Below are 26144 nucleotides of genomic sequence, written 5' to 3' on the forward strand. Positions count from 1 at the left end.
TATGGCTACAAATCCGTAGACATCCATAGCGGAGCCAATTAGCTGAGAAAAAATCGGTGTCAATATCAGTCCATGTGAGACACTACCCATGGAGTCGATCCAAGATGGCGTACTCTGCTTGCATCCTCGTTGTCAAGGCAACCGTCACTATGGCGACCACCGAATTGCGAGTGCTAGGAACTGAAGTTTGATGACCTAGAAATGTCGGAGCTGGGCACCAGGTGAAGTCTCAAGTCACTAGGTTCACTGAAGGTTCGCTGGGATCACTGATGAGAGAGACCCACGGCGAATAGAAGCCACTATGAGACTGACGAACACAAGACAAGCTTCTCTGTATACAAGACTCTGCCTGTTACAATGAACTTGCAACACACTTGGGATGTCGCCAAGGAAAAATCTCAACTATGTTTAGAACACAGGAATGTTGCTGGAGTAGTTTTGGAGTGTTGCAGGCGAAACTGCGCTGAGTTACGTCCTCTCAAGGTGTGAAGTAGCCACGTTCCTCTTCAGAGCAAACAGGATGCTAGATGATGTGTCGACACAATCTAGATGAACCAGTCCCGTGTTGCCAAATTAGTGTGAATTATTAATAACTCTCTCCCAAAATGTATTGAGAAAAACATTTGATCATGTCAAACAAGGATGTATCTCTCAACATGTAACAGAATCTCACTAGGCCCCAAATCGATTGTATAATCATGTGCATGTATTATAATCTTCAGGAAAAAATAATTTTTGTCACATTTAACACTATATTTGATTGTTATTATAGATATCTGTATATAAGTCCAAACCACTGCCATCCTATGTAACACTTCTAGTAACAGTGTAACACAGTGATGGAAAGAACAAATTATTTCTACCGTTTTGCTAACTGGTAACTGTTGGCAGACTATTACTTGTTGTATGACAACTACCTATAGGCTGTCTTTATTCTAACAACCTTGCTGGATGGTCACCTCGTAACAGGCACTGGTGAAGCTGCCTTATATTCTGGCAGAACTAGAACATAGATAAATGTTTATTGGGTTTGTGTAGGCCAATACTGTATATTCCTTTTTCTTGGTTTATTATAAAAGAGTCTATGTACACTGTCAAGGATAATCACCGTAATAGTCACTGTAATTGTGAGGGCTAATGAGGAGCTATCAGGAATAGGCTCTGAGGACATCCAACTGTAGTGAACTGATTACATACTGCTCGTGGGTCAGCCAGATAGCTAACCTAGGGTATTCTGGGGACCGTGTCGTGGAACTTACCCATCACGTGCTGAACATGCTACCTACCAGCTACGGAGGAAAATTACAGGGGTGATAGTTACACATTTCAAATATACAGTATTACCCGCTTTACGTTGTGAATTTCTCATTGATTTCTCATTACGTGGTACCTTGCCAGAACCGGACTTGCACTTTCCGCGGTGCATCTACTCATATCATGATGAAGTATAATTTATTTTTATTTTTTTATTTAGCTCATAAAATTCATACAAATTACCCTGCCAGAATATAATTTACATTGCTGGAATTTTGCAATATGATGATCATTTTGAATATAAACATCATGGATTTTGCATTAGACATACAAATTTTCAATCTAATGTAATAATTTGGTTTACACAAAGCATATATTTTATCGTTTGTGCAAAATATATGAGATTTTCATTCAAAATATTCCCTGACCTGCAAGGAATCTAGAAATATCAATTATATTATCCTAACTTTAGTTAGATATTATTTATTACTAAAAATGTAAATATACTATTTTCTCCCAATCTCTTCTCTGGTAGGAGGAAGGTGGGGGTGGGGAAGTTAGGAAGGAGCGAGGGCGGAGGTGGGTTATTTTGATTGACAGATAGTGTCCTTGAAGAATATTTCTTTGTTTATTTACTGAAGATATTTGTTTAGCTCATAAAATTCATACAAATTACACGCCAGAATATAATTTACATTGCTGGAATTCTTACAATATGATGATCATTTTGAATATAAACATCATGGATTTTGCATTAGACATACAAATTTTTAGATCTAATGTAATAATTTGGTTTACACAAAGCAAAATATTTTATCTTTTGTGCCAAAATATATGAAGTTTACATTCAAAATATTCCCCGACCTGCAAGGAATCCAGAAATGTCAATTATATTATCCTAACTTAGTCTGAGGTGGTTTCACCCAAACATTTCTCAGAGGTAGGAGCTAGTGAGCTGGGAAGAGGGGGGATTTGAGTCAATTATTTGAATGGACATTAACCTGGCGACTGTATTTCTCTTATATTATGTGAGCATACCATCATAAAATTTAGATGTTATTTTTACTAGAACATAGGTATTGTGTACGGAAAAAGTGGAGTTTGGGGTCGGGCCAGTCTCTAGTGGAATTAATCCCTATGTTCTGTTGTTCACTTTACACGGTTTTCACTTTACGGTACCCTGTGGGTTCAATTGACGTAAATCGAGGCACCACTGTATTACCAATATTTAACTAAATAGTTATGTCTATAAGACAGGGGCTAATACAGCCATCCAAGTAATACTACACTACAATACAACTACACTACTTTTAGTAATATCTTTGATACAACATGATAAAATGGACAAGCAATGAAAATAAAATAAACAAAAGTGAATACTCGCAAGAAGCTTCCCTTTCACCACCTGTAGGAGGTGATGATGGTGGTGTTGTGTTACCCTGACGACTTAAAATACACTTACACTACTACAGTATTTACACTATTTACAAGCACTCCTCAGGTGCCACATTGTTTTAGAATGTTTTTCTTAGTGGTACTCCACGGCCCAAGGTGCACAGAGACTAACATTGTGCTCCTTGCACGCGTCAACATCCTTTCCTTTAGCTGGGCATTTTGTGATGTTCCTACTGCGTAACACCGCCTTTGCATCGTCGACCACTTGTAAGAGTCGGAAAAGTCGTCCAGGTAAAGTGACGAGCAGCCCAGTCACGTCTAAAAGGAAGTCTGTCAGGAGTCTTGCTTGGCTTCAACGTCGTGGTAGCTCAGCACAATGTTGTCATATTTCTCCAGGAATTAATTCATCACTTGCTTCTGATAAACCCTAAAGGGGGTTTTTTTCCCGGATCTTAAAGGTACAAGTTGTACACATTCAAGATGGTGATGTCCAAGAGGTGTAGGAACATCTTATACCCTCGAGACATTTCCGTACACACTGAACTGCACCAACCTGGTGTCACTCTTATCCACAAAGCGCATGTTGACGTTGTAGTCCACGAGGCGTCAGATTTTTCACTACCTCTCCTGTTACCCTGTCCTTTGCCTGCCCCCATTTGCCCTTGTGGTTGACAGCACTTAAACAGTACGCTCATCATGCTAATATATTGCGTACTGTCCCAAGAAACAGTGTCATGTTCAAGTGAACTTAGCCGGGAAGGAGAGGTATAATAATTACCCGTGTAGAGAGGCGTGATTCCTTCAAAGTAATGGTCCATAAGTTTCTTGACAACAGCGCCAGAAGAAACCATGTGGGTCGTCCTTGGAGTATGTCTACATCACTTGCTGTGTAACAATGAGATCTAAGACATACCCAGTCTACATAACCACAGCATGAAGAACTTCATCCCAATGTGATGTCGTTTGAAGGAATGTATTGTCGAAAAACAACAAATCCTTTGAAAAGCACGGACTAAATGAGCCACTATTTTCTGGAAGGGTTTGAAGAACTTCATGAATCATTCCTTCACCACCATTAAAACTGTCCTTATTTTCCAGGGTCAGTCACCAGCCCAGGGTTGTTGTTGTCCACAAAGTGTAGATAGCGTGGGATGGAGGCAAACGGTCTCTTGACATGAATTTCGAAAACAGCGAGTTGCTGTGATGTCATCAGGAGATATCCAGTACTTCTGAATTAAGTTTTCACATGTGCCATATAAGCATTAGTAATGCAAAAAACACATAAAATTCAGGACACATCATCAGTCCATCGGCGCATTTTTGGCAAAGAGGGCCAGCGGGGTCAGCATCACATGTGTACTGACAAAATTTATTGGTTTCTTACACATCAAGTCCTTGAATACCATCGAAAAAGGCACAAGAGTAGTCCATCTCAAGCGATACTTCTGTACAAAGGCTTCGAGTAATTCCACCTGATGAGTGTCTGAAATCAGGGATGTAAGGTAGGAATTGTTGCCATCAGACCAAAGGCATCCATTGGCCCTTGTCTGGGCAAATGGGTGGCGAGCCTACGCCGGCTGGCTGTGCTTGGCCTCATCACCACTTGTCCCTAAACCATCGAGTCAACCACGATGCTATCATCATGATCACAAGACATATAATCACTGCCTTCTTCACCACTTTCACCAGAAATCGCTACAATACAGCACTCATCAAATAGTTCTGTTATATCTCATTATCCAACCCGGGCTTGATCGGGGTTGACATGACACGGAGGTTGAGGCGACTCCATGGCGACAGGGAATGGTTACTGATTGCTCTGAGCCCACCCACTCCCCTCCGTGTATACAGACAATAGTCACGCTGGTACCTGTTAGCCCGTGAAGGGCATTCAAACAGTGGCGGGGAAAAGCGGCATTCTGGGCGTGACCAGCGCCAGTGCGGCTTTTGGAATGTCTCCTGGGCGTATAGGGTTAAAGAAAATAATAGAAGAGAAAGGCTATAGACCAGAGCAATTGTTTAATGAATCTGGTCTATATTGGAAGAAAATTGGAGTGTTGGTGGTACAGCGCTTAACACTCACCAATATATCAAGATTCGAGCCTCGGCCGGACACCCGAGAGAAAAGTGTTATCAGTGTGACCCTCACTACCAAACACAGGTTTCTTCCTGTACTAACACTGGATGAGAAACGCCCAAACGGCAAATAAGCTGAAAAGTGGCGAATATAATAAAAAGAAGTGCCCCTGGGTTCAAGGCAGCCAAGGACAGTGACACTCATCTTCTGTGGCAGTGCAGCTGGTCACATGATCAAACCTGGCTTGCTTTACCACTCAGCAAACCCTAGGGCTTTAGCGGGAAAACAAGAATCTTTTGCCAGTCCAACAAAAAGGTATGGGTAACTGTGCAAGCAGTCATGGATTGGTTCCATAAATGCTTCATACCAGAAATGGAACAATACCTTGCTTCCAGAAGATGGAATTCAAGTTGTTATTATTGATTGACATTGCACCAGGCCACCCAGAAAGTTTGCAGTTTAGCCATCCAGGTGTGAACATGGTGTTCTACCCCTAACACCACAGCTCTTATTCAGCCTCTCAATCAGGGTGTAATACAGTACACTCTTCAAGGCACATTACACCCGGCGCTCTTTTGGTGGTATCCAGGGGGCCATGGACACAGACCCTGATGTTAGCAAGTGTTGGAAGGCGTACAGCATTGCAGACTGTATTAACACCATCAGTGAAGCATTCAATGAACCAGAGACAGTGAATGCTTGTTGGCTCACCTTATGGCCAGTGTGTGAATAACTTTCAGGGATTTCTGTTCATAGTAAGAATGTGAATGACATTGTGAGTGTTGCACATCAATTGGGTGGTGAAGGGTTTGTGGACATGGCTGCTGAAGACATGGAAGAGCCGATTGATGGACATGGAGAGAAACTGACAGAAGAGGATTGGGGCTTGGATAATTTTGGTGAACTATTTCGTCAGGTAAAGATGGTAAATGATTTCATTGTTGACCACGACCCTTTTGTGGAGCGCAGCCTTAAGGTGGTCCGAGAAACAACTACCAATCACAGTGTTTTCAAGAAAGAACCAGCCTCTACTACTGTCCTCCACCCTCCCTCCTAGCTATAGTGCCACCTCCCAGTACACTTCTCCACCAACCACCACTGCATCACCCTCTCTCCAACAGTGTTCCTGATGATCTCCCTGTGGTTCAGTAACCATGTGTCTCCCTATGTACAGTAGCTAAACAACTATCTGTGCAGGTGGGGTCAATATGCTCCGAAATTTTACGTGTGACTAGTGACAGCCCTCATATACCAATATTTATCGTCCATGGTCTCATATTGTTTCCCACAAAGTATGTACAGATAGTTGTTTTGAGCTACTGTACAATGCACCACTTCATCAAGCTCCAAACTTCCATAGGAATATAAGTATCAGTGACTTAGGTTTCTTATACAGTGTAGGTATTATATAAGTTTTGCTAGCGGTTTGCCAATTCCCGCCATTTCTTGGAACCTAACTCTCGCAAATGGCAAGGGTTTACTGTATATATCATAGGCAAAAACAGAAAGGGAATAAACATTTCTTACATGCACTGGGTTAGCCCTCACAGCAGGAGATGGGGAGTGGCAGGGGATATCTCGGCTGTTTTCTGTCTTTAGGTCCATGAAACAATTGCCAAATGGTAACACAGTACTTTTCTTTTATTTATTAATATTTTTATTTATTCCTTACAATTACTGTGATTGTGAAGTGCTTTTGCTGTTTTGTGACAAGTGTTTTTACTCTGTTTTTGTAGCTGTGAAATGAGCAGTGTAACCTTGAAAATGTCTAGCAAGTTGTTGTTGAAGGCTCCTGCATCTGGGAAGGCCAAAGGCGCTCAGGAACTCTCTCTCTAGAGGTGAAGCTTGACATTATGAAGCAACCAGGCTTGTTCTTAATGGTGGCGAGACTGTTTAATTGTTTTCTATTTATCTTATAAGTGTAGTTTTTCAGTGATACAAGTGTATCTGATTGGCTAGAATGTATCCTATTGGACCTTATGTTATGAATTTGATTTAAGATATTTCAATTTGTGATGGATAACCCCATCAGGATACCTGTACATATGGGGAGAGGAAAGGGGTAGTTTGGTAACCTTAGCTGCGATTAAGAGTTATTGAAGGATGTTACATATCAAATATTTACATAAGAGGATTCTCATCTTGTTATTGGTGTCCAAAATGTACATGTACTTGAGAAAAACTTAGCCAAGATGGCAATAAGACAGACCTTAATATTAGGCTGTCACTGGAGAACAGTAATACTGTTTATGAAGCTGGTTAATCTTGGTTCAACATTTGATGAAAAAAAAGCACCTGTAAAATATTTAATTATATTACAGCTGATGACTCCCATTACACAATAAACTTTTGCAGAAGAACATGGTTGATATACACAATTAACCTCAAGAGAATTGTATTATAGACTTTAGAACTGTTAGGATTAACAGGAACAGTTAGATTAAACATGACAATGCCACTTCACCATGTGTTAATCACTACTCATACAGTTTCATAACACAGTTAACAAGATCAAGTTTGATAAAATATCTAACTGCAGCATAATGGGTCAACCAATGACCAATGGGGTACACTATAACTTTCAACATGTAAGAGTAAAAGTACATAAATCCATTTTTACTGTTAAATATTATCCATTTATCTTTATCCACCTAATTCTTCTTATTAATTGGTCTGAATATTTTGGTCTTTGCCACTTGTTTCTTGTTCCACCGTAGCCCCACCACCACCACGCGACAGGTCTTCTGCCAGCTGAAAACCCAGATCAACCAATGGTGGTACTAGAAAACATTTTGCAACCTGTAAAAGATAAGCCAAATTAATGTTTTACGAATGACTATTTTATATGATTTAAAACAAATTTTTAAAGTACAATATTGTACTCTTGAATTCAGACTCTCTAAATTTAGGTTTTAGATAAGCATCGAAAGACAACGATTATAAAAGCCGCTTTTTACCTTCTTCAAGTCCAGTGTGTTGATGTCAAAACATCTTTCTGTTGATGGGAGTTGTATGCTCGAACATAGCCCTTGAAAGCTTCTTTGCCACTGGCATGGAGGAAATAGTTCTGAGTCATCAACTTTTCCAGCTGGTGAGGAAATGAATATTTACTAGCATATTTTTTGTCATGCATAATAGAAATTGGTTTTACATATCAGCCCTAATTTACTTCATGTTACAAAAATTCTACATTACAAGTACATATCCTTTTTTTCTTGTACAATATTTTATTTTAAATGATAAATTGGATTTCATGAAGATTTGGAATCCCAAATTATTTCACCTGATGATTAAACACCCATGTTAAATGGTAGGTTAGGTTAGCATTAACCCTTAACCCAGGGTGACTTTCCTGAATGTTCTTAATAGCGGCACATTTGAATATCCGCATGGGATGAAATATTTGGTATGGGATAGTTGACTAATTGGCAATTCAACTCAAGTGTATCTGTCTCAAGACTCATCCCTCAGTGACCTGCCAGATATTGAGGATGCATGTCCTAGACCTCTTATGACCCACCCCTCCTCCGCCCAAGCACAGGCATTTGCTCGACAGTAGTTCTGTTCATCAAGAGTTGCTTTGATTTGAGTGGCATTGATATACAGTACAGTAGTATTGGGTGATGAAGACAATGATGGGAGGAAACAGAACCCAGATAATGTCAAATTTGCTGGAGAAGTTAGAACAGTGATAGGCCTACAGACAATTGCCCTACCTCTCTCTCCCACCCGCCAGCCACTGTGAACCATGGTACAAAGATATGATAACTTGGTAAAAGAATGTGGTGTTGCCTTGTACAATTTGTGTTACAAAGACTAATACATGATCAAAAGTTCTAAATTCAGTATTCAGTAAAGTACCTGTACATGTAAATAATGTACAGTATATACATTATACTCTGGATTTAGTGGAAGGAATTTTTTCGTTATTTTTAACTTCGATTTAGTGAACTACAGTCGACCCTCATTAGTCCGGACTAATAGGGGAAGGGTGTCGTTTAGCCGATTGTCGAATTAACTGATTTAGGGGTTAATATTGCATTATATTTCTAAGTCATTGTTTTCGTCCACGATTTTATCCACTTTCCACAGTAATCGTCACGTAATTTCAGCAAAAATATTACATTTCGTGAATGTATTATATCAAGCACAGTATGAATAGAATATCATTGTAATATAACAGTATTTTAACGAAAACTATTAAAAAGCGAGTAACTTCTCTTGAACATCGGAAGGTTAGGTAAAATCTTTGTTTTCGTCATGTATTTTATCCTATTTTACATTAAAATACATCATGTTTCAGCAAAACTACTATTTATTTCGAGAATATATTCATTCAGGCGCAGTTTAGGTAAAATATCGTGTGATGTAACAGTTTTTTAACTGAAAACGATTCAACAGCGTACCCTCTAGCCCTGTTCAAGGAGAGGACTGGGAGAAGCTGTTTGGTGCTGCGATGACAAGGGAAATGATTTGGATGGATTTTAATGAAAATATTCAGAAATATGGTATCGTAGTATTTATTCAAGTCAATTAGGATAGATTATTGTAATACAACAGTTTTTAACTGAAAACCAATCGAAAAAATTTATGGTAACATCTTTTGAGCGAGGCGAAAGTCATTGTTTTCGTCACGATTTTATCCACTTTCCACTGTAATCGTCGTCATTTCAGCAAAAATATTACATTTCCATGAATGCATTATATCAAGCACAGTATGACTAGAATACCATTGTAATATAACAGTATTTTAACCAAAAACTATTAAAAGAATGAGTAACTTCTCTTGAACATCGGAAGCTTAGGTAAAGTCTTTTGTTTTTCGTCATGTATTTTATCCTATTTTACATTAAAATACATCACGTTTCAGCAAAACTACTATTTATTTCGAGAATATATTCATTTAGGCACAGTTAAGGTAAAATATACATGTGATGTAACAGTTTTTAACTGAAAACGATTGAAAAACACGTGTACGTCTAGCTGATACTCAACAGCTGGTGGTGCGTCATGCTTAGATTGTAAACAATAGGAGGTTGAAGTAGATTACCGGGTATAATATTAAGTGTGAAATATCGAAAACGTTTTATTACGGTATTTTTGTAGATCAATGAGAACTGTGATACGTATACAGTCAACCCTCACTTTACGCAGTTAATGTAACCCACAGGGTACCACGGAAAGTGAGAAACACGTAAAGTGAATAACATAACATAAGGGATTAAATGAAATAGAGACCAGCTGACCCCCAAACTCCACTTTTTCAACACAATACCTATGTTCTAGTAAAAATAACATCTTAATTTTATGATGGTACATGCACACAATTAATACTTAAGAGAAATGAAATACAGTGTCAAGTTAATGTCCATTCAAATAATGGACCCCTCCCCCTTCTCACACTACACTCCTGGCTCTTCCCTCTTAGAAATTTTGGAAAACCAGGTATAGTAATAAATAGTACCTCAAACTAAAGTTAGGATAATATAATTGACATTGCTGGATTCCTTGTAAGACCAGGAATATTTTGAATATAAATGTCATATATTTTTCACAAATAACATATTTACTGAGTAAACATTACATCTAAAATTTGTATGTCTAATGCAAAATATATGATGTTTATATTCAAAATGATCATCAAATTGTAAGAATTCCGCAATGTAAATTATATTCTGGCGGGTAATTTGTATGAATTTTATGAGCTAAAACAAATATCTTCAGTTAATAAAAAAAATATTCTTCGACACTATCTGTCAATCAAAGTACCCCACCTTGCCTCCCACCACTCTTCCAACTGAGCCAGATGGTCAGTCGTCCCAACCCTTCCCCCACCACAACCCTCCTTCAAGAGAATGGGTGGAAAAAACTAGATTTTAACATTTAGTATTAAATAATACCTCAAACTAAAGTTAGGATAATATAATTGACATTGCTGGATTCCTTGTAAGACCAGGAATATTTTGATATAAGCGTCATATATTTTACAAAGATAACATACTCAGATTAAACATTACATCTAAAATTTGTATGTCTAATGCAAAATATATGATGTTTATATTAAATAATCATAAGTGTAAATTCCAGCATGTAAATTATATTCTGGCGGGTAATTTGTATGAATTTTATGAGCTAAAACAAATATCTTCAGTTAATAAAAAATACTCTTCACACATGCCAGGTGGTGGTCGCGGTCCTCCTACCAGATAAATGTGTGGGAATACCAGACTGTTTACCTTTTTAGTAATAAATAATAAATCAGACTAAAGTTAGGATAATATAATTGACATTGCTGGATTCCTTGTAAGACCAGGAATATTTTTAATATAAATGTCATATATTTTGCACAAAAGATAACATATTTACTCAGAGTAAACATTATATCTAAAATTTGTATGTCTAATGCAAAATCTATGATGTTTATATTCAAAATGATCATCAAATTGTAAGAATTCAGCAATGTAAATTTTATTCTTCCGGATAATTTGTATGAATTTTATGAGCTAAATAAAAAATTATACTTCACCTTCGTAAGGGGTAGTAAAGGGGTACACCCACTGCGGAATGTGAGCATCCTGGGTTCTAGGCACCGCAGAACGGAATGAAATAATCAAGGAAGTGAGGGCGTATATGATATGATAAGTTAGCCTGTGCTAAGAACTTCAACATAGATTACTGAAAACACGCATAATTTAGCCTATTGTAAGTTGGTGAGCTTCATTTGCTGAAGGAACTGCACAACTTTTCATCACTAATTGGTACATATTTTACGTTTCATTGTTTACTGGCAGTAAATGGCAAATATTTTTCATGTCTGAAGCTGTTGCATCTCCCACACTAGTGGTGGAGATGTTACATTAACCAAAAAGACGCTGGTGTTTTATCCCAGCAGTGGGTGGACCAGCATTTCAGCTTAAGGTCCTATAGGTAATATTCCTACAAATCTAAAAGAAAAGTTCAGATTTTGTCCAAATTATCCGAAATCCGGTTTAAAGGGGTCCAATTAGCGAGTCAATGTAGTTCCATTAATATGCTCACACCTACAAATACACCTCAGACACATATGTACTGTACATAGAAACATTATTCATGGCTTAACTTAAACGGGGTCCGATTGTTTTCAATTTTTCTAGTAATATTTCCGTTTGCGGAATCCCTCAAACCCAACGGAATTGAAATTTGCTCGGAAAATCATTCCTAAAGCCGTAACTTTCCAAAATTTCCGATGACCTTTTTCAAGAGTATCTACAGTAGTATCTTTAATGGGGATACTAGAGGGTTTCAAGAAATGGGTTAAAACTATGAAGGGCTATACATGTATATTTTAAGAAATGGGTAAAATTAACAAATAAATAAAAATCATATGAAAAGCACTTGCTCACTGAATACTGTACATTGCTCTAATCAGATTTGATGTAGGCCAGCCGGTTGAGAGGGGATGACTGGGGGTTTCGATCAATAGGTTTATTTATTGATTCAGTAGATCAACCTCTTATAGCGTATGATTCATCATGATTAATATAACATCTTCAATAATGAGAAAAATAAAATACGTAATTTGTAATATGTCTTGAAAATACAGTAAAAGAATAAGCGTTTGTAGGTATTCACTCAGGATGCGTTTGTAAGAGCTTTCGCAAACCAGCTTACAACAAGTTACACTGTATAGTATTTAATATGAAGATCTTACTTATTGTATTACTGGTGATAAGTGATGCCTTAATTTGTTACTTGTACACCTAGACAACTGTTGAATGAATAAACCAAGGAATATGCACTACAATATTAGTTAAGTGTTGATAAATACACAACAATATTATTTATTAAGTGATGATAAACACACTGTACTAATTTATTAAGTACTGAAGATGGATGTTGTGTTAAAGATGAACTAGGCCAATCAGCAGTGTCTTTAAACAAATGACTCAGTGAGGAGGATTTTTTTTCAGGAAAGATTTTTAGGATATTTTATCACCCTGGCACCAAATGAACCTAAATGATAAGGAATTATGATGAAATTGCATAAAGACGTAAAGAAGGAATCTTGAGGAGCTGCCCACCCCCACGTGCTGCTCCTGATCACTCTCATCTTCCAACACAATATGCCCCAACTGTACAGTACAGGAAGGCCTCCGATAATCGACGGTTCTACTAATGACGATTCATATTAAAACCCTAGTTAATTTAGGACCCAATGCAATTTAAACCATTATTTTTTGTAATTTACAAAATATTATAAAAATAAGTAAAATTAAATTTTCATATAAATTATAACTGTAATAAATTTATGCTACACTTGTACACTTGAACCCATGCTAGTTTGTTATGTGTATGTACATTTGTTATGTTTCTTATCATTGGGTTTTTGTTTTGTTTGGAGTTATATTACCTATATTAGTAATTTTCATTGTTCCCTTCACTTACTAGAATATTCCTTTGTTCTCCAGATGCCATACTACCCTTGGTCAGTTATATGAACAATAAAGCCTAGAAAAGGCTCGACTCTAGTTTTCTTCTTCACAACTAAATCCGATATGCATTATACAAAAATAAAATAAATAAATAAACGCCCTGCACACAGAGGCTGCCGGACTTGTGAGTGGTGATGCCAGCATAAACAGTCGCAGCTTAGAGGGCCTTTTGTTTTCACGCTAAAAGAAAAGTGTATAAGCTAGCAAGAAACTATGTGTTAAAACGATATGAAACGGTGAGAGGTCTGTGGATATTATATGGAGCAAGCAATGAACATATTTTCTATGGATCCATTAACAGAACGGCCTTAAAATTAACAGGGATGTGAAAAACACAAATGACCTTTACATAAAGATGTATAATAAGAAAAGAAAGCGGCGTGAAGGGTTCTTTCAACAGCTTTATTATTTGAGGCCTAAACCATCAACTTCAGCTACACCATCAAATTCAGCATCATTGGCAGCTTCAGCAAAACTTCAGATTCAGTAATAGTTTCAACAACAGATATATCTTTATGGAAAGCTTTAGTTTCAGCCAGAGTTGAACCTGATGACGCCATGAGTAAAAACTCTCAATATTCATTACTGTCTTAGATTACCACCATTACTGAATAGAATTTTTGTTTTACATTACTAAGTATTACTTAAAACATATATGAACAGTAATATCTTTCATATTCTTATGTAGAGAAATGAAGATGTTTTCACATGTACGCACTTACATACCGATTTCCAAATCTATTTCGTTTATTCTTTACCATTAATGGTTAGCTACTTTATTGTTCCATTTATTAACATTAAATAATATTACTTAAAACATACATATTCATTTTTTATTAATTTTACTAGAGCTACAACCAGGATCTTATTTTCTTCAGTTTCTTATGTAGAACCATCGTCACGGACTCATGAGTTTTTTTTATTGGGCACTCCCTACATCCTTGTAAGGTGATGCAGAAGCGCTTACAGTGTTGTAAACATGAACGAAAACAATGCCGCCTCGTTGCTCTGTGTTTTTAATACTTACGATATTAATGAATTGCATTGTTCATTTCGCATTTATTAATTCAATCAAATACATATTCAGTAATAAACAATATTGAATCTTCGTACAATCAAAGACAAGTCGTACGCGGTTTTGTCCGAAGATTAAATATACTCCTAACTCGTGAAACATTATGAGAGCCCCCTACCACAAGGCAGAGCGCACCAAAAGTTTAACCCTTGGCATAATGTTTTCACCAAATTTCACGACACGACTTTTGTCTTTCATTGTACATATTCTTAATAAGATAAATCATAGTTTCGTTGAGGGCCGTTCCACTATCACTCTTTTCTTTCTTTAATGTAATGATTGTTTATCAGACCAAAGCTTACAGCCCAGAGAAGAACGACGCATATAACAGTAAGTAGATGCCCATGTGGTAACCCACATAAGTTGGCACACCCTACAGTCCCAGGAGAGTTGACAGCCACTAAGTACTTGAGTTAACCGAGTGATATGACTATGTTAAGGAAACCACATCCAGCCAAGACACACCCGGGCGGTTATAATTAGGAAGCATTACCGACCTGGGCAAACACAACTGTCCAGATCTAACCAGTTTAGTGTTAATTAGAGAGGTCATCTGCCGTCTCCTCCAATATAAAGGCCCTGCAGCACCTTCCACTGCCCATTCACCAATTCATATTCAGACAACTTTACAACACTATCGGAAGGAAGACGGAGTCACGCCACAAAAGTTGAGGTCGGGAGGAGACTTCCTCCCAGCACCGCATCTCCAGCTAGCAGTCTCCCCATAGGAGACAGTCCAGCAGCACCCGCTGGGCCTCCCTCAGGTCACACGTGAGTCTTTGTCAGAGCTATCCATAGGGTGAGTTACTTACGGTGGAAGTGTATCCATTTCATGTTTATGTCCGAGAATCAGTGTCTAGAAACGTAAATATAATGTTCTAGTAACTTCATATAATGTTCTATTAATGTGTCTGTGTCATTGAGTGAAAATAAATAGCTGTACCATTAGAGTTGGCGTTTGAGAAGATTTCCCCTAAGCACGTATATATATACTGTGCAGGTAAATAACTAACCGCCACGCTACCAAACTTACTCTCTTTACACCTACAACTAAATATTCTATCTATACTTTCTACCTCTAAATCCCCCCATTACATTAACATCAGTGGTTACCCGGTACCTTTACTGTACATTAAATAACATTATTAAAACATACTTTTCTTCCATTAAGTTCACTACAGCTACAACCAGGTCTTACTTTCTTCAGTTTCTTATGTAGAACCATCACATTTGTAACGGATGTTATAAACATAACGTAAAACAATGCCGCTCTCTCCTCTTTATGTGTTTTAATATACTACGTATTATTAGTGAATTGCATTGTTCATTTCGCATATATCAACATTAATTCAATCAAATTCATATTCAGTAATAACAATAATGAATCTTTTGTACATATTCTTAAGATAAATGACGCGTTTCCTTGAGGGCTAGTATTCACATGCTCCACTATCACTTTTTTCTTTGAATATCAGTGGTTACTTTGCTGTACATCAAATAACATTAATTAAAACATAAATATTTTGTTTAACTACAGCAACAACCAGGGTCTTATTTTCTTCAGTTTCAGATGGATAACTGACAGTATGGTTATGGGTGTAAAACACTGACAACAATGGCATCACATCTCCTCTTGTGTGACCATATTATTATTGATTTATGTTGTATAATGTGCATTAGAAACAATATTTAAAGAATATAGTTTGCATTTTTCATTAATTGTATTATTTTGGGGAAAAGAGGGTAAAAGCCACAAAAGTTATAAAAGGTCACACTTGGGAACGCATCTCATTATTATTGCTTTATTTTAATGGTAATTAATGATTCATGATACAATGATTCACCTTACACAGGTTTTACTGTATACAGTTTCTATTTATTCATAATACAAATTCTGTGGTTACTCACATATAACAATTTACAGTACAGTAAGATCTTGTATTTTATGAGTAATATAGACTGGAAAATTGTGCCAATTCAAATTCGCCAAATGCAAATACTTAAACTAATGGAAAAATAACAATATAGACTGGCCACTCTACATCAACCTCTGATTTCCCCATTTATAACCTCCAAATGATATAAATTCTGCCTTTATTAACCTGACTGTGCTTTCTGGAAACTAGTTTTTAGGCCTTCCTCAAGGAACTTATCACACGCTGCTTATCCTGCACGAGTACTTGGCAAACTTAACTCCCTTATGATAGACCCGCTTCTCCTTTCCTTATTTAATCGCTTAGGTGGGTCTGTACCACCCCACCAACACCAGTAGGACCCGCAGCAGAGGTAGAGGCTTACCTTGACTCGACAGGTGGTAGCACCACCCAAAATGCACACAATAGCAGCCCGGAGGTCGCTAGGGTGGCGCTGGCTAAAACGCGATAGTTGCATTCTTGTAAACCTTACGCTCACCACCAACAATTCGATCACCAGAACGCCATGGAAACATTCTTCTTACCTTGTCTTTTCCATATTCATCGCTAACACAACAAAATTGGAGAAAACAGCGAAAATCACAAAGCATCGACAAAACCACGCCGATTCAACCGTTATTAGTCCTCACTGCTAAACATTCTTTTTACTTATTCTTTCTCATAGGTATTTATGGATAACAGCTAAATTTGCAAAAATATAAATAAAAATTACAGAGTACCTCAAAAACACTTCACAAACAAAAGACACGAATCACTTGAACATGTGATGTCAAACGCTAACTGTAAATATTGCATAACCCCGCAAGATGCTTAAAACATTGAGGGTGGAATCAAAACATTGATGATGGAATCGGTTATAGCCAACATTTGTATGCAAAAGTTCGCTTACAAACAGCATTCCCTATTCATCAATCGCTAACAAACCAATTATGACAAAAACATTGAAGCAGAAATGACTAACTGGTAAGAGGGGTGTGACGTCATTAAAGACGGTGGCCAGCATTCATCTTGCTATTTTGGATTCTCGGGTTCAGCTGGCTGGATCTCACGAAATTCATGATATATTACGCCAAATATAAGACCTGGTTACATTAGGTAGTGCTCGCGAAATTTAAAATGCAAAATATAAAATCTTACTGTACTTAACAATCATTTTCATGAAAACAGTTGTTGGCAACCAAACTTAAGTCTGATTTTTCAACCCAGAGAGTTCCATTTCATATTTTTTTATTGTTCTATCCTTGATATGCATTAGATTAGGTTAGGTTATGTTAGGTATTACAACATGATTTTCTTAAACAACCCAGAGGGCAGTGTTATCCTCCCTAATGAATCACTTTTTTTTACTTTTGCATTTTTGGACTGGGGTCTGCCCCATTAGTTCTATATCCAGGTTCTCATGTTTGATTAACCCATTTATAAATGACATGAATTTTTTAAGTGCTAAATATGTCCGCATGGGGGTTAGCAGGTCTTACGATGCGAGGGTCTAAGTGTTAATGTATTTAACTTTTGTTTACGATGTTGCCTCCGAGCTGAATAATATCTTCTGCTGTTTACCAAATAATATATTAAAAGAGGTTAATCATCAGATAAAAATAAACAGGGTTCACCTGCTGATAACTAAACCAGATTACTTTTAAAGGAACTAAATAATCCTTCAAATAAAACCTTAGTGACATACCTGAGACTGGATGTTGGCCACTTTACTCCAAGTAATGTCCATGGAATCAACATTAATTTTCTGAGCTTTCAGATAATGCACAAACCCAATCTCTCTCACGAAGGAAACAAGAGTGCATTGCCACTGCCACCAGCACGGGCAGTTCTTCACCACCGATGAATGTACTCCTAGAAAAAAAATAATAAATAAATAAAAAATAAATATAAAAATAAAAATAAAAGGTACAGTATGTACTTCTCGAGGTAATGCAATCAATATTTCTTATGTACTGACATTATAAAACATGAATTTTACTGTAACACAAGTCCTTCACACGTAAAACTTCCAAAGGCTGTAACTTTCCCTTTCAAACAGTTGCTGATAACAAAGGTAGTTTAATTTATCAAGGCATAAATTTCACTGCACTAATCAAACAAATTTACAAGATGCTCAGTATGATACTGTGGTTCGGTTGTAAATCTCAGTTACAAAAAACAAAGGTCACAGATGCAACAATCAAAGGAGGCAATAAAATGCACTCACATTATGGCAACATTTCCTACTTAAAAAGCATTTTACTTAAATAATTTACATAGAAACGTGACTTTGACTTGTCCTCCAGAAAGACAGACAACCTAAAATATCAGTATCGACACAGTTAAATGGGATGCCCTGAATTATTTAGCTTACTTACCCTTACAGTACGTAAAAGCTAATCCTCATAAAAAATTTTGACAATTTTCTGGCTTAGCACATGTAAAGCACCAACTTAGGATCATCAGGAGGATCATACTGCACAATCCAGTCCACAGCAGGAATATCCCAACCTAGGAACACGCCTGTACACAGCAGGATACCTGATTCAGCATTACAGAACTGGTAAAAGTGCTGGTATGGCTTCACCTGCTTTTGCTTTCCTTATAAAAAAAGGGATTAATTTTTTGCTTAAACACCGCATAAGGACATATCTCATTTTAACCATGAAAATTTGTAAAACTATAATATACAGGCATTTAATAATGTCTTTTTACTTTACATAATGATTGGCAAACAGTCATCATTAAACTTTAGAGTATAAAAAAAGGAAAGGTAAAAACAAACATGATTCGGGGACGACCTAAGGTGGCCAACTTCAATTGGCATTAGATGTAGGGTCAGTGGCCACAATGGAAATTTCATGTGTTATAGTTTTTCCACTCATGGTGACATATGAGGAACTTATCCACCATTTAAGGGCTAATAAATAATAATAATTCTAACTTGTACCCTGCATTAAACAAGAAAAGGCCTGAACTAGTAAAGAAGAAACTTACATGTATGCACATAACTGGAAGGTCAATGTAGTTCAGAGCTCATTATAAAACTTAACAGCCATACATGAACTTAAGAACACCATCACTTTCTTCTTCTTCCGATTCTTCTTGATAAATGTATACAGAACCAGAAACCTTTTGTCTGCTGGGCACACCACATACGCTAATGGAGGAGAAATACATTACCGCTGGATGGTCAATTAGTATATTCAACATCTTCCTGTCTTAATTAAAGCAGAATGACACATAAACTCCTTCAATGGCTTCAGCCACTGCCTGCCTTCCATATCATCAAATGTTGGACCAAATACCAATGCACAAACAATCGCCTGAGTTGTACAGGTTAGTTAGGTTATACCATAAAGGAAGAAACCATTTATCACTCTCCCCAGTTGTAAACACAAATTTACTGTACAGTACAGCTGAACCTTGGTAATCAGGACACTCAAAGACACAAGCTAAGTGTCCTTTTCATTCATGCTCTTCAAAGGACTTATATACTTTACTTTTTCGTGAATGACATCTTAAACAATTACTTTACTTCAACACTGTACCTCACCGTCACAACAACACTGGCAAATGCTACCCAATTCTTAACATATCCTGATGTCATTTTCTTCACATCATCTCATCATGTTGTATCCCTCCTTCTACCTCAATTTCTAAATTGATAAATATCTGTGACAACCTTAAAAAGAAAATTCCGTAAATGACTATATATACAATTGAGGCATCACTTAAAGCAGGAGCATCAGTGCCAAATATGCAAATTTGAGATAAAGGTTTTCCCATTTTCAATTCTCCGTCGATTGGTATACATCTTACACCCATTGCTTACTTGAAGCCTGTGAGAGCTGGGCTTAAAAATAATTTCCTGAATCCTAACATGGTACACCCCTGCTTTAGGCGCCGTCAATTTTAACTTTCCAGTCCTCATTTGTGATAAGGTTCTTTATCATTTCCTAAATAAGAATCAAGGGGTGAAAAACCTGATAACACATTACATTTTGACATAACTTTTAATGTGAAGCAGATGTAAAATTACATAATGATATTTGTAATTCAAACCGTAAAACAGATTTTATTATTTTGTGCCTTTATAATTAAATTTAATTTGACTATACCGCACCTTGTTCCAATCCTCAACAGTTGCATTTATTTTGTCAGCATCAACATCCACCTCCATGGGTTCACTCTTGAGGGCAAGTTTAACCAGTTCATTGGTCTTGTTGTCTTTAGTTGCACTGAAAAGCATTGTCTGTCGCCGTTCTGAGAAAGGATTAAAATTTAGTACAGCATAACCAGATGAGGTCCTGTGAACCCTGACATCTAAAGCTTTACTAATACATTTCAAACACATTTAATCAAATGTATCACCCTAATTACCTTTCAAAACATTCCAAATTTACGGAATATCCTTAAGAATAATGACACTGGACCTTATAATTGTAATTTTTTCACATCTAAATATAAGACTATATCTCATTATCAAAAGCAGAGTACTTATAATGATCACAGAAAAAGATAAGCTGGAAATAAAAGAAAAACCTACACTCAAATACACTGCACACCGGAAAAGAAAAACTCCCTGTTACAATTCCTGCAAAACAAACTGTCACTAAAAACGAAGTGTTAGAAAAGCCCCGAGGCATTCTCGCATTGGTAGCCTGCGCATGTATGAGTTCAGCCACACTTGCCGAAACAAGTGATCGGCGCCTGAAACTATGCCTTGTTTCTCCATGTTGAATACACAATGTGAGCGGAGGTTGTAGCAGCCTAATACAGTATTGTGATTTAGGTAATTAGTGCTACCAACATTTCCTGATATCTTACATAAAGAATGTGTATATATGAACTGTGGAGCTATTCAGACGTTTCAGAACAGCATGGTATATTTTTTCATTATAAATAAAGAATGACATAATGTGACATTAGCCCAAAGTGAAGTAGCACTACCTTATGATATCCACTAATTCTGTCAAACATATAATGCATTCCTATATGGCAACTCATCCACTACAATGGTTACTGTAGTCCACGGTGCATGGAATATGTAATATAACATACTGTTTAACTTATCTAGATATACTGTACTGACATTCTCCAGTCATATTGTAACAAAGTAATTCAATACTGTCAATGAAATGGCTAATTTCGGCCTACCAAATTAAGTACCGAAATGTCCCACATTCAGGCCTACTAACCCTCCAGAAGACAACGGAATGTTCAGATGGAAAATCATCGACCCCACCTGTACGGTAGACTTTTACCGAGTGTACATAATAACCTTGGCCTTCAACCCTGTCTCAAAATTCAATAGAGTTCCTCTCCAAAGACTGTGATCCCTATGTAATATTTTTGCTCAATGGTGTACAGAAGCTTAAGTTATATTTCTGACACCAGAAAGTCCAGGAACAACAATGATGAAATATATTGACCTTCCAACTAAAACTGGCCAATAGATATATATCAAATACTATACACTATTACTCTTACAATATACATTTTAAACTTGGGAAACTAAAACTCTAATAATACTGTATGGATGTGCCAGTTGGTGGAGTAACTCACTCCGGAAGTATCCGCAAAATCTGCTTCATTTCCTCTTCAAATCCCACGCCAAAGATCGATCTGCCTCATCAATAATTAGACACACTAAGTTCTTAAACAAAAAATGTGGTGTGTTTTGCAGGTGATCTAGAAGTCTTCCTGTGTAGCTACCAGTATATTTACTCCTGAAAAACAAAGCAAAAACAAAATTAATGATACTACACAGAAAAGATTGATTGATTGATTTACCGATTGAGGTAATTACATCCTGGTGACGAACAGTCATATATCGCCGGATAATAATAAAGGCTTAAAAGACTCAAATCAAATAATACCGTAAAAAAACATAAGTAACAATTAACACAGAAATTTTTAAAAAATGTTTAAATGGAAAATATATATTATTAACCCTAAAATACAAGTAATATTAAAAAAGGTTAATGCTTGTTATGTAAAGTGTTCCAAATAGATAGAAATTCGTAAAATGTAACAGCCATCTACCACCGTGACTTGTATATAATAGAAAATACTTGGCTTTTCTCCCAACATTAAATAGCTATGTGACTATAGGTCTTATATTCACCATTCCCAGCAGTTATTCTTCCAAAGCTTGTGAAATATCTGATAACTATAAGATGTTTTCAAAGTAATTGAAATTTCAAAGACATGTTCATATACCTGAAACCCAAATTCACTTAACCCAGAGCTTCTTGTTTTACATTGGTAGGATGTCTCAGAAAAATGTATACACTTCATTATAGTTTTCTTGGAGGTTGTGTGAATGCTTGTATTATAAAAACAACGTTGTCTTCACTTGTTAATGTGAAGCCCCCCAAATGTAAGGACAGTGTTGCTTTTCTAAGATAAGCACTCACTAAATCTCCATGAAAATCTGTAAGGTAGTGTATACAGTATAAATTTTTGGAGACATTACCATGAATAATACCAAATCTCAGTAATGTGATAAGTTTTAACCTTTAGACAGTTTGACTCCTTCACTCTTGCGGTCGGACCTCTCCATGACAAGCGGTCTGGGTGTGCTCCTGCATAACTTCACCACTAATACCAAAGGTCTGCATAGACAGCTCACGTGTTGGGGACACTATGATGACACCAGTACCTAAAGGATAAAGTCCATCATTACTCTTATTTTCAGAACATCTACAAAATCAGAAAATAAATAAAAGGTTTTAAAAGATCTTAAAATATATATATATGTAATAATAATAATAATAATAATTAACGGTTTATTGAAAAGTTCTGCAGCCGAAGGCTGAAAATATACATTGGACATAAATGACTTATTACATACATTGGTGGTATAACAAAAGCCTTCATTAGAGATAGGTAGGACATACAGTGAACATTCAGATTAATGTAGGTGTTGAACAGCAAACACGTAGTGTAGTAACTCTCTCAGATGGTGTTAGGAGGACCTATGTGGTGTAGTAGTTCCCTCAGATGGTGTTATGAGGGACCTGATGTGGTGTAGTAATTCCCTCACAGATGGTGTTATGAGGGCCTCACGTGTAGTAATTCCCTCACAGATGGTGTTATGAGGGGCCTCACGTGGTGTAGTAATTCCCATAGATGGTGTTACGAGGGGCCTCACGTGGTGTAGTAACTCCCTCACAGATGGTGTTATGAGGGCATCACGTGGTGTATTCCCTCACAGATGGTGTTATGAGGGGACCTGGCGTGGTGTGTAGTAATTCCCTCACAGATGGTGTTATGAGGGGCCCGGCGTGGTGTAGTAATTCTACAGATGGTGTTATAGAGGGCATCACGTGGTGTAGTAATTCCTCACAGATGGTGTTATGAGGGACCTCACGTGGTGTAGTAATTCCCTCACAGATGGTGTTATGGGGACTTGACGTGGTGTAGTAACTCCTCACAGATGGTGTTATGAGGGGCATCCGCGTGGTGTCGTAATCCCACAGATGGTGTTATGAGGACTTGACGTGGTGTAGTAATTCCTCACAGATGGTGTTATATGAGTGAGGTGTGGCGCCAGGCCTTCCTATCGTAGACGGATTAACATGGTTGTTGGGTCTCACGGAGCCGTTATCACTGGGTACCTGGGACCTCACTGTGTGAAGAACTTGAGATGCGACTGTTACTGTTGAGTTGTTCTCACTGACTTAAGCACTGTTCACCAATGTTCACTCTGTTTAACACTGGTTCCATTCCTTTCCTAAATTGTAACTTCTGGCGAGAACTTGTTGATATTCGGTGGGGAGAAGTGGCTCAGGGAGGGTTGGTATGGGCCGCTTAACAGTTGACCTGGCTGCTCGAGAGGCCAGGTGCGTCTTGACCCTCCGGTGGTCAAGGATGTAGTGTGTGTGTGTGTGTGTGTGTGTGTGTGTGTGTGTGTGTGTGTGTGTAATAATAATAATAATAGTATAAAAAGTAGTAGTAATAATAATAATAATAATAATATAAATAAATATATATATATAATAATAATATTAACGGTTTATTAATAGAGTTGCAGCCGGTGGCTGAATATACAGACTTACATTTGATTTAGACATAATGATATAATATGCAGTGAATACATTTATAGGGCTGTACAGTACATAAATCAGGTTGTTTATTATTTTAACAATAGATGGGATGGTGCTGTTCTTATATCTATTGGTGCGGGCTCTTCTGGGTTGTATTTTGTTGTAGTGGCCGGACTGTCGCTGAGGTGGGTGGGGGCTGCGGTGGCAGGAGGTGTGATGCGAGGGTGGTGCAATAGTCCCCTGCAAACCTTTCCAGTGCTTGGTGGTGGAAGTCACTGAGGATGGCATTTCCAGGGTAGAAGGCGTGCTGGTGGCGGGTATTCTGCGAGCATGATTCTGCAGGCCCTTTTCTGTACCTTCTCAGCTGACGTTGTTGGGTGGAGTTGAGAAGACGACCCAGGCTGGTGGCCTCGTTAGTTTGGGGAGAATAAAAGGCGTTGTAGATGGTCCTCAGCACTGGCATGGGTGTCCCAAGTGACCCTAAGTCTTAGTAGCATGTAGAGCGGTCTGAGGCTGCCTTGACTGTGTTATTTACATGGGCCTTCCAGTCAAGTTTGTTGTCTATAGTTACACCCAGGAGTTTGGCAGACTGCACCAGCTGGAGGATGGGCACCCACTGTGACTGCTGGGGCTTGCACTGGAGTGGTGGTGGTGCATGACTATGGTTTTGGTGTGGTTGATGGTGACCTTGTTCTCCGTAGTCCATGCCTGTAGCCTGTCAAGTGCCTTGGAGTGTGTGTGTGTGTGTGTGTGTGTGTGTGTGTGTGTGTGTGTGTGTGTGTGTGTGTGTGTGTGTGTGTGTGTGTGTGTGTGTGTGTGTGTAGTAAGTTTGAAGTAATAAAAGTGCTCAAGTACTGTACCTCATTATAAATTGAAGGTGTTTTATCTTCAGTCAACCTTCATTAAACTGCGGTATTATTGAACTATCGAGCCTTTCCAGTAAGAGAAAATGGAAAATTCTGATACAGCATATTGATAGTTTTACACAGATTTTCCAGAAACACAGGCATGCAAATACACTAACTAGTAGTAATAAATGGGCATTCCTAACACAGAATTAGCACTGCTTACCATTTCTGGGTTTAAACTTCAATTTATATATTAACTCCAGCAGGAATGACACCAGTGTCCGGCCCAGTCTTAGCTGTTCCCGTAATCGTCCTTCAAAAGTTTGAATTGCCTTGGCTTGAATCTCCGTCATCTCCGTAAACCCCATCAACTGCTTTCATAGTTTCTTAGGGCGGCTGCGGATACTTTCAAAGGATCTGTTTGTTGTTGCATCAAACCCGACTGTGCTGGTACCTAGGGAGGAAAGGAGAAATTTTCAGTGCATAGCTATATCAAATCTTTTCTCACTGTCAGGAATAAAGGCACTTTCCATCAGTGGAAGTTAGGTGTAATGGGAGGCAGCAATCATCTGTGAAGTTTCGTTGCTGCTGATTCCAACTACATTATACTTATGGTACAGAAGAGGGGTATACAGGATGATGTGTTTTTAGTCAACTGTACCAAGATTATATAAATATCTATTGCCAGGGTGATGTATCAACTGACTTAGGTACACTAGTCTAAACTGAAATTTGTGGGGTCTTGTTAAAACACCTGTTATAGTACTATATATAAAAGGTTGCAGACTGCTTAACCCAAAGAGAGCATACTATAATCTTTAAATGTTCGAGAACCTAAGACATGAAGAAACTTTATACGCGTTTTTTGTTACATACACATTATATTTAAAAGATATGCAAATACAGTAAAGCCTCGATGACGGTTTGACGACTATTCATATTTAAGACCCTGGTTAATTTAGGATCCATTAAATTTGTCATTATTTTAATACGTATTACTGAAAATATAAAAAAATAAAATACTATAAATAATAACTAAATCGATATGTATTATAAA

General features: G+C 37.5%; 1 protein-coding gene across 1 annotated transcript; it reads right to left on the reverse strand.

Moving 5' to 3' along the window:
* Positions 1 to 7688: 7688 nt before the first annotated feature.
* Positions 7689 to 25440, reverse strand: LOC121879179 (ATP-dependent RNA helicase DDX18-like). Its single transcript, XM_042385777.1, has 5 exons — positions 25311 to 25440; positions 20312 to 20451; positions 18639 to 18781; positions 17976 to 18057; positions 7689 to 7814 (listed from the first exon to the last, which is right to left on the reverse strand). The coding sequence occupies exons 1-5, from the start codon at positions 25438 to 25440 to the stop codon at positions 7689 to 7691; spliced, it is 621 nt and encodes a 206-aa protein (XP_042241711.1).
* Positions 25441 to 26144: the final 704 nt, after the last annotated feature.

The sequence above is a fragment of the Homarus americanus genome, unplaced genomic scaffold, assembly GCF_018991925.1.
Source record: "Homarus americanus isolate GMGI-L3 unplaced genomic scaffold, GMGI_Hamer_2.0 scaffold31563, whole genome shotgun sequence".
NCBI classification, from domain to species: domain Eukaryota; kingdom Metazoa; phylum Arthropoda; class Malacostraca; order Decapoda; family Nephropidae; genus Homarus; species Homarus americanus.

What these genes read in the sequence shown, in the direction of transcription:
- LOC121879179 (XM_042385777.1), bottom strand. Translation starts at nt 25,440, where the DNA reads ATGACGGAGATTCAAGCCAAGGCAATTCAAACTTTTGAAGGACGATTA. An exon ending in GAAGTTTAAACCCAGAAATG is followed by an intron (nt 20,452 to 25,310) that starts GTAAGCAGTGCT and finishes ATCCTTTCTCAG; the next exon opens with AACGGCGACAGACAATGCTT. An exon ending in TCCTTCGTGAGAGAGATTGG is followed by an intron (nt 7,815 to 17,975) that starts GTTTGTGCATTA and finishes TTTCCTCACCAG; the next exon opens with CTGGAAAAGTTGATGACTCA.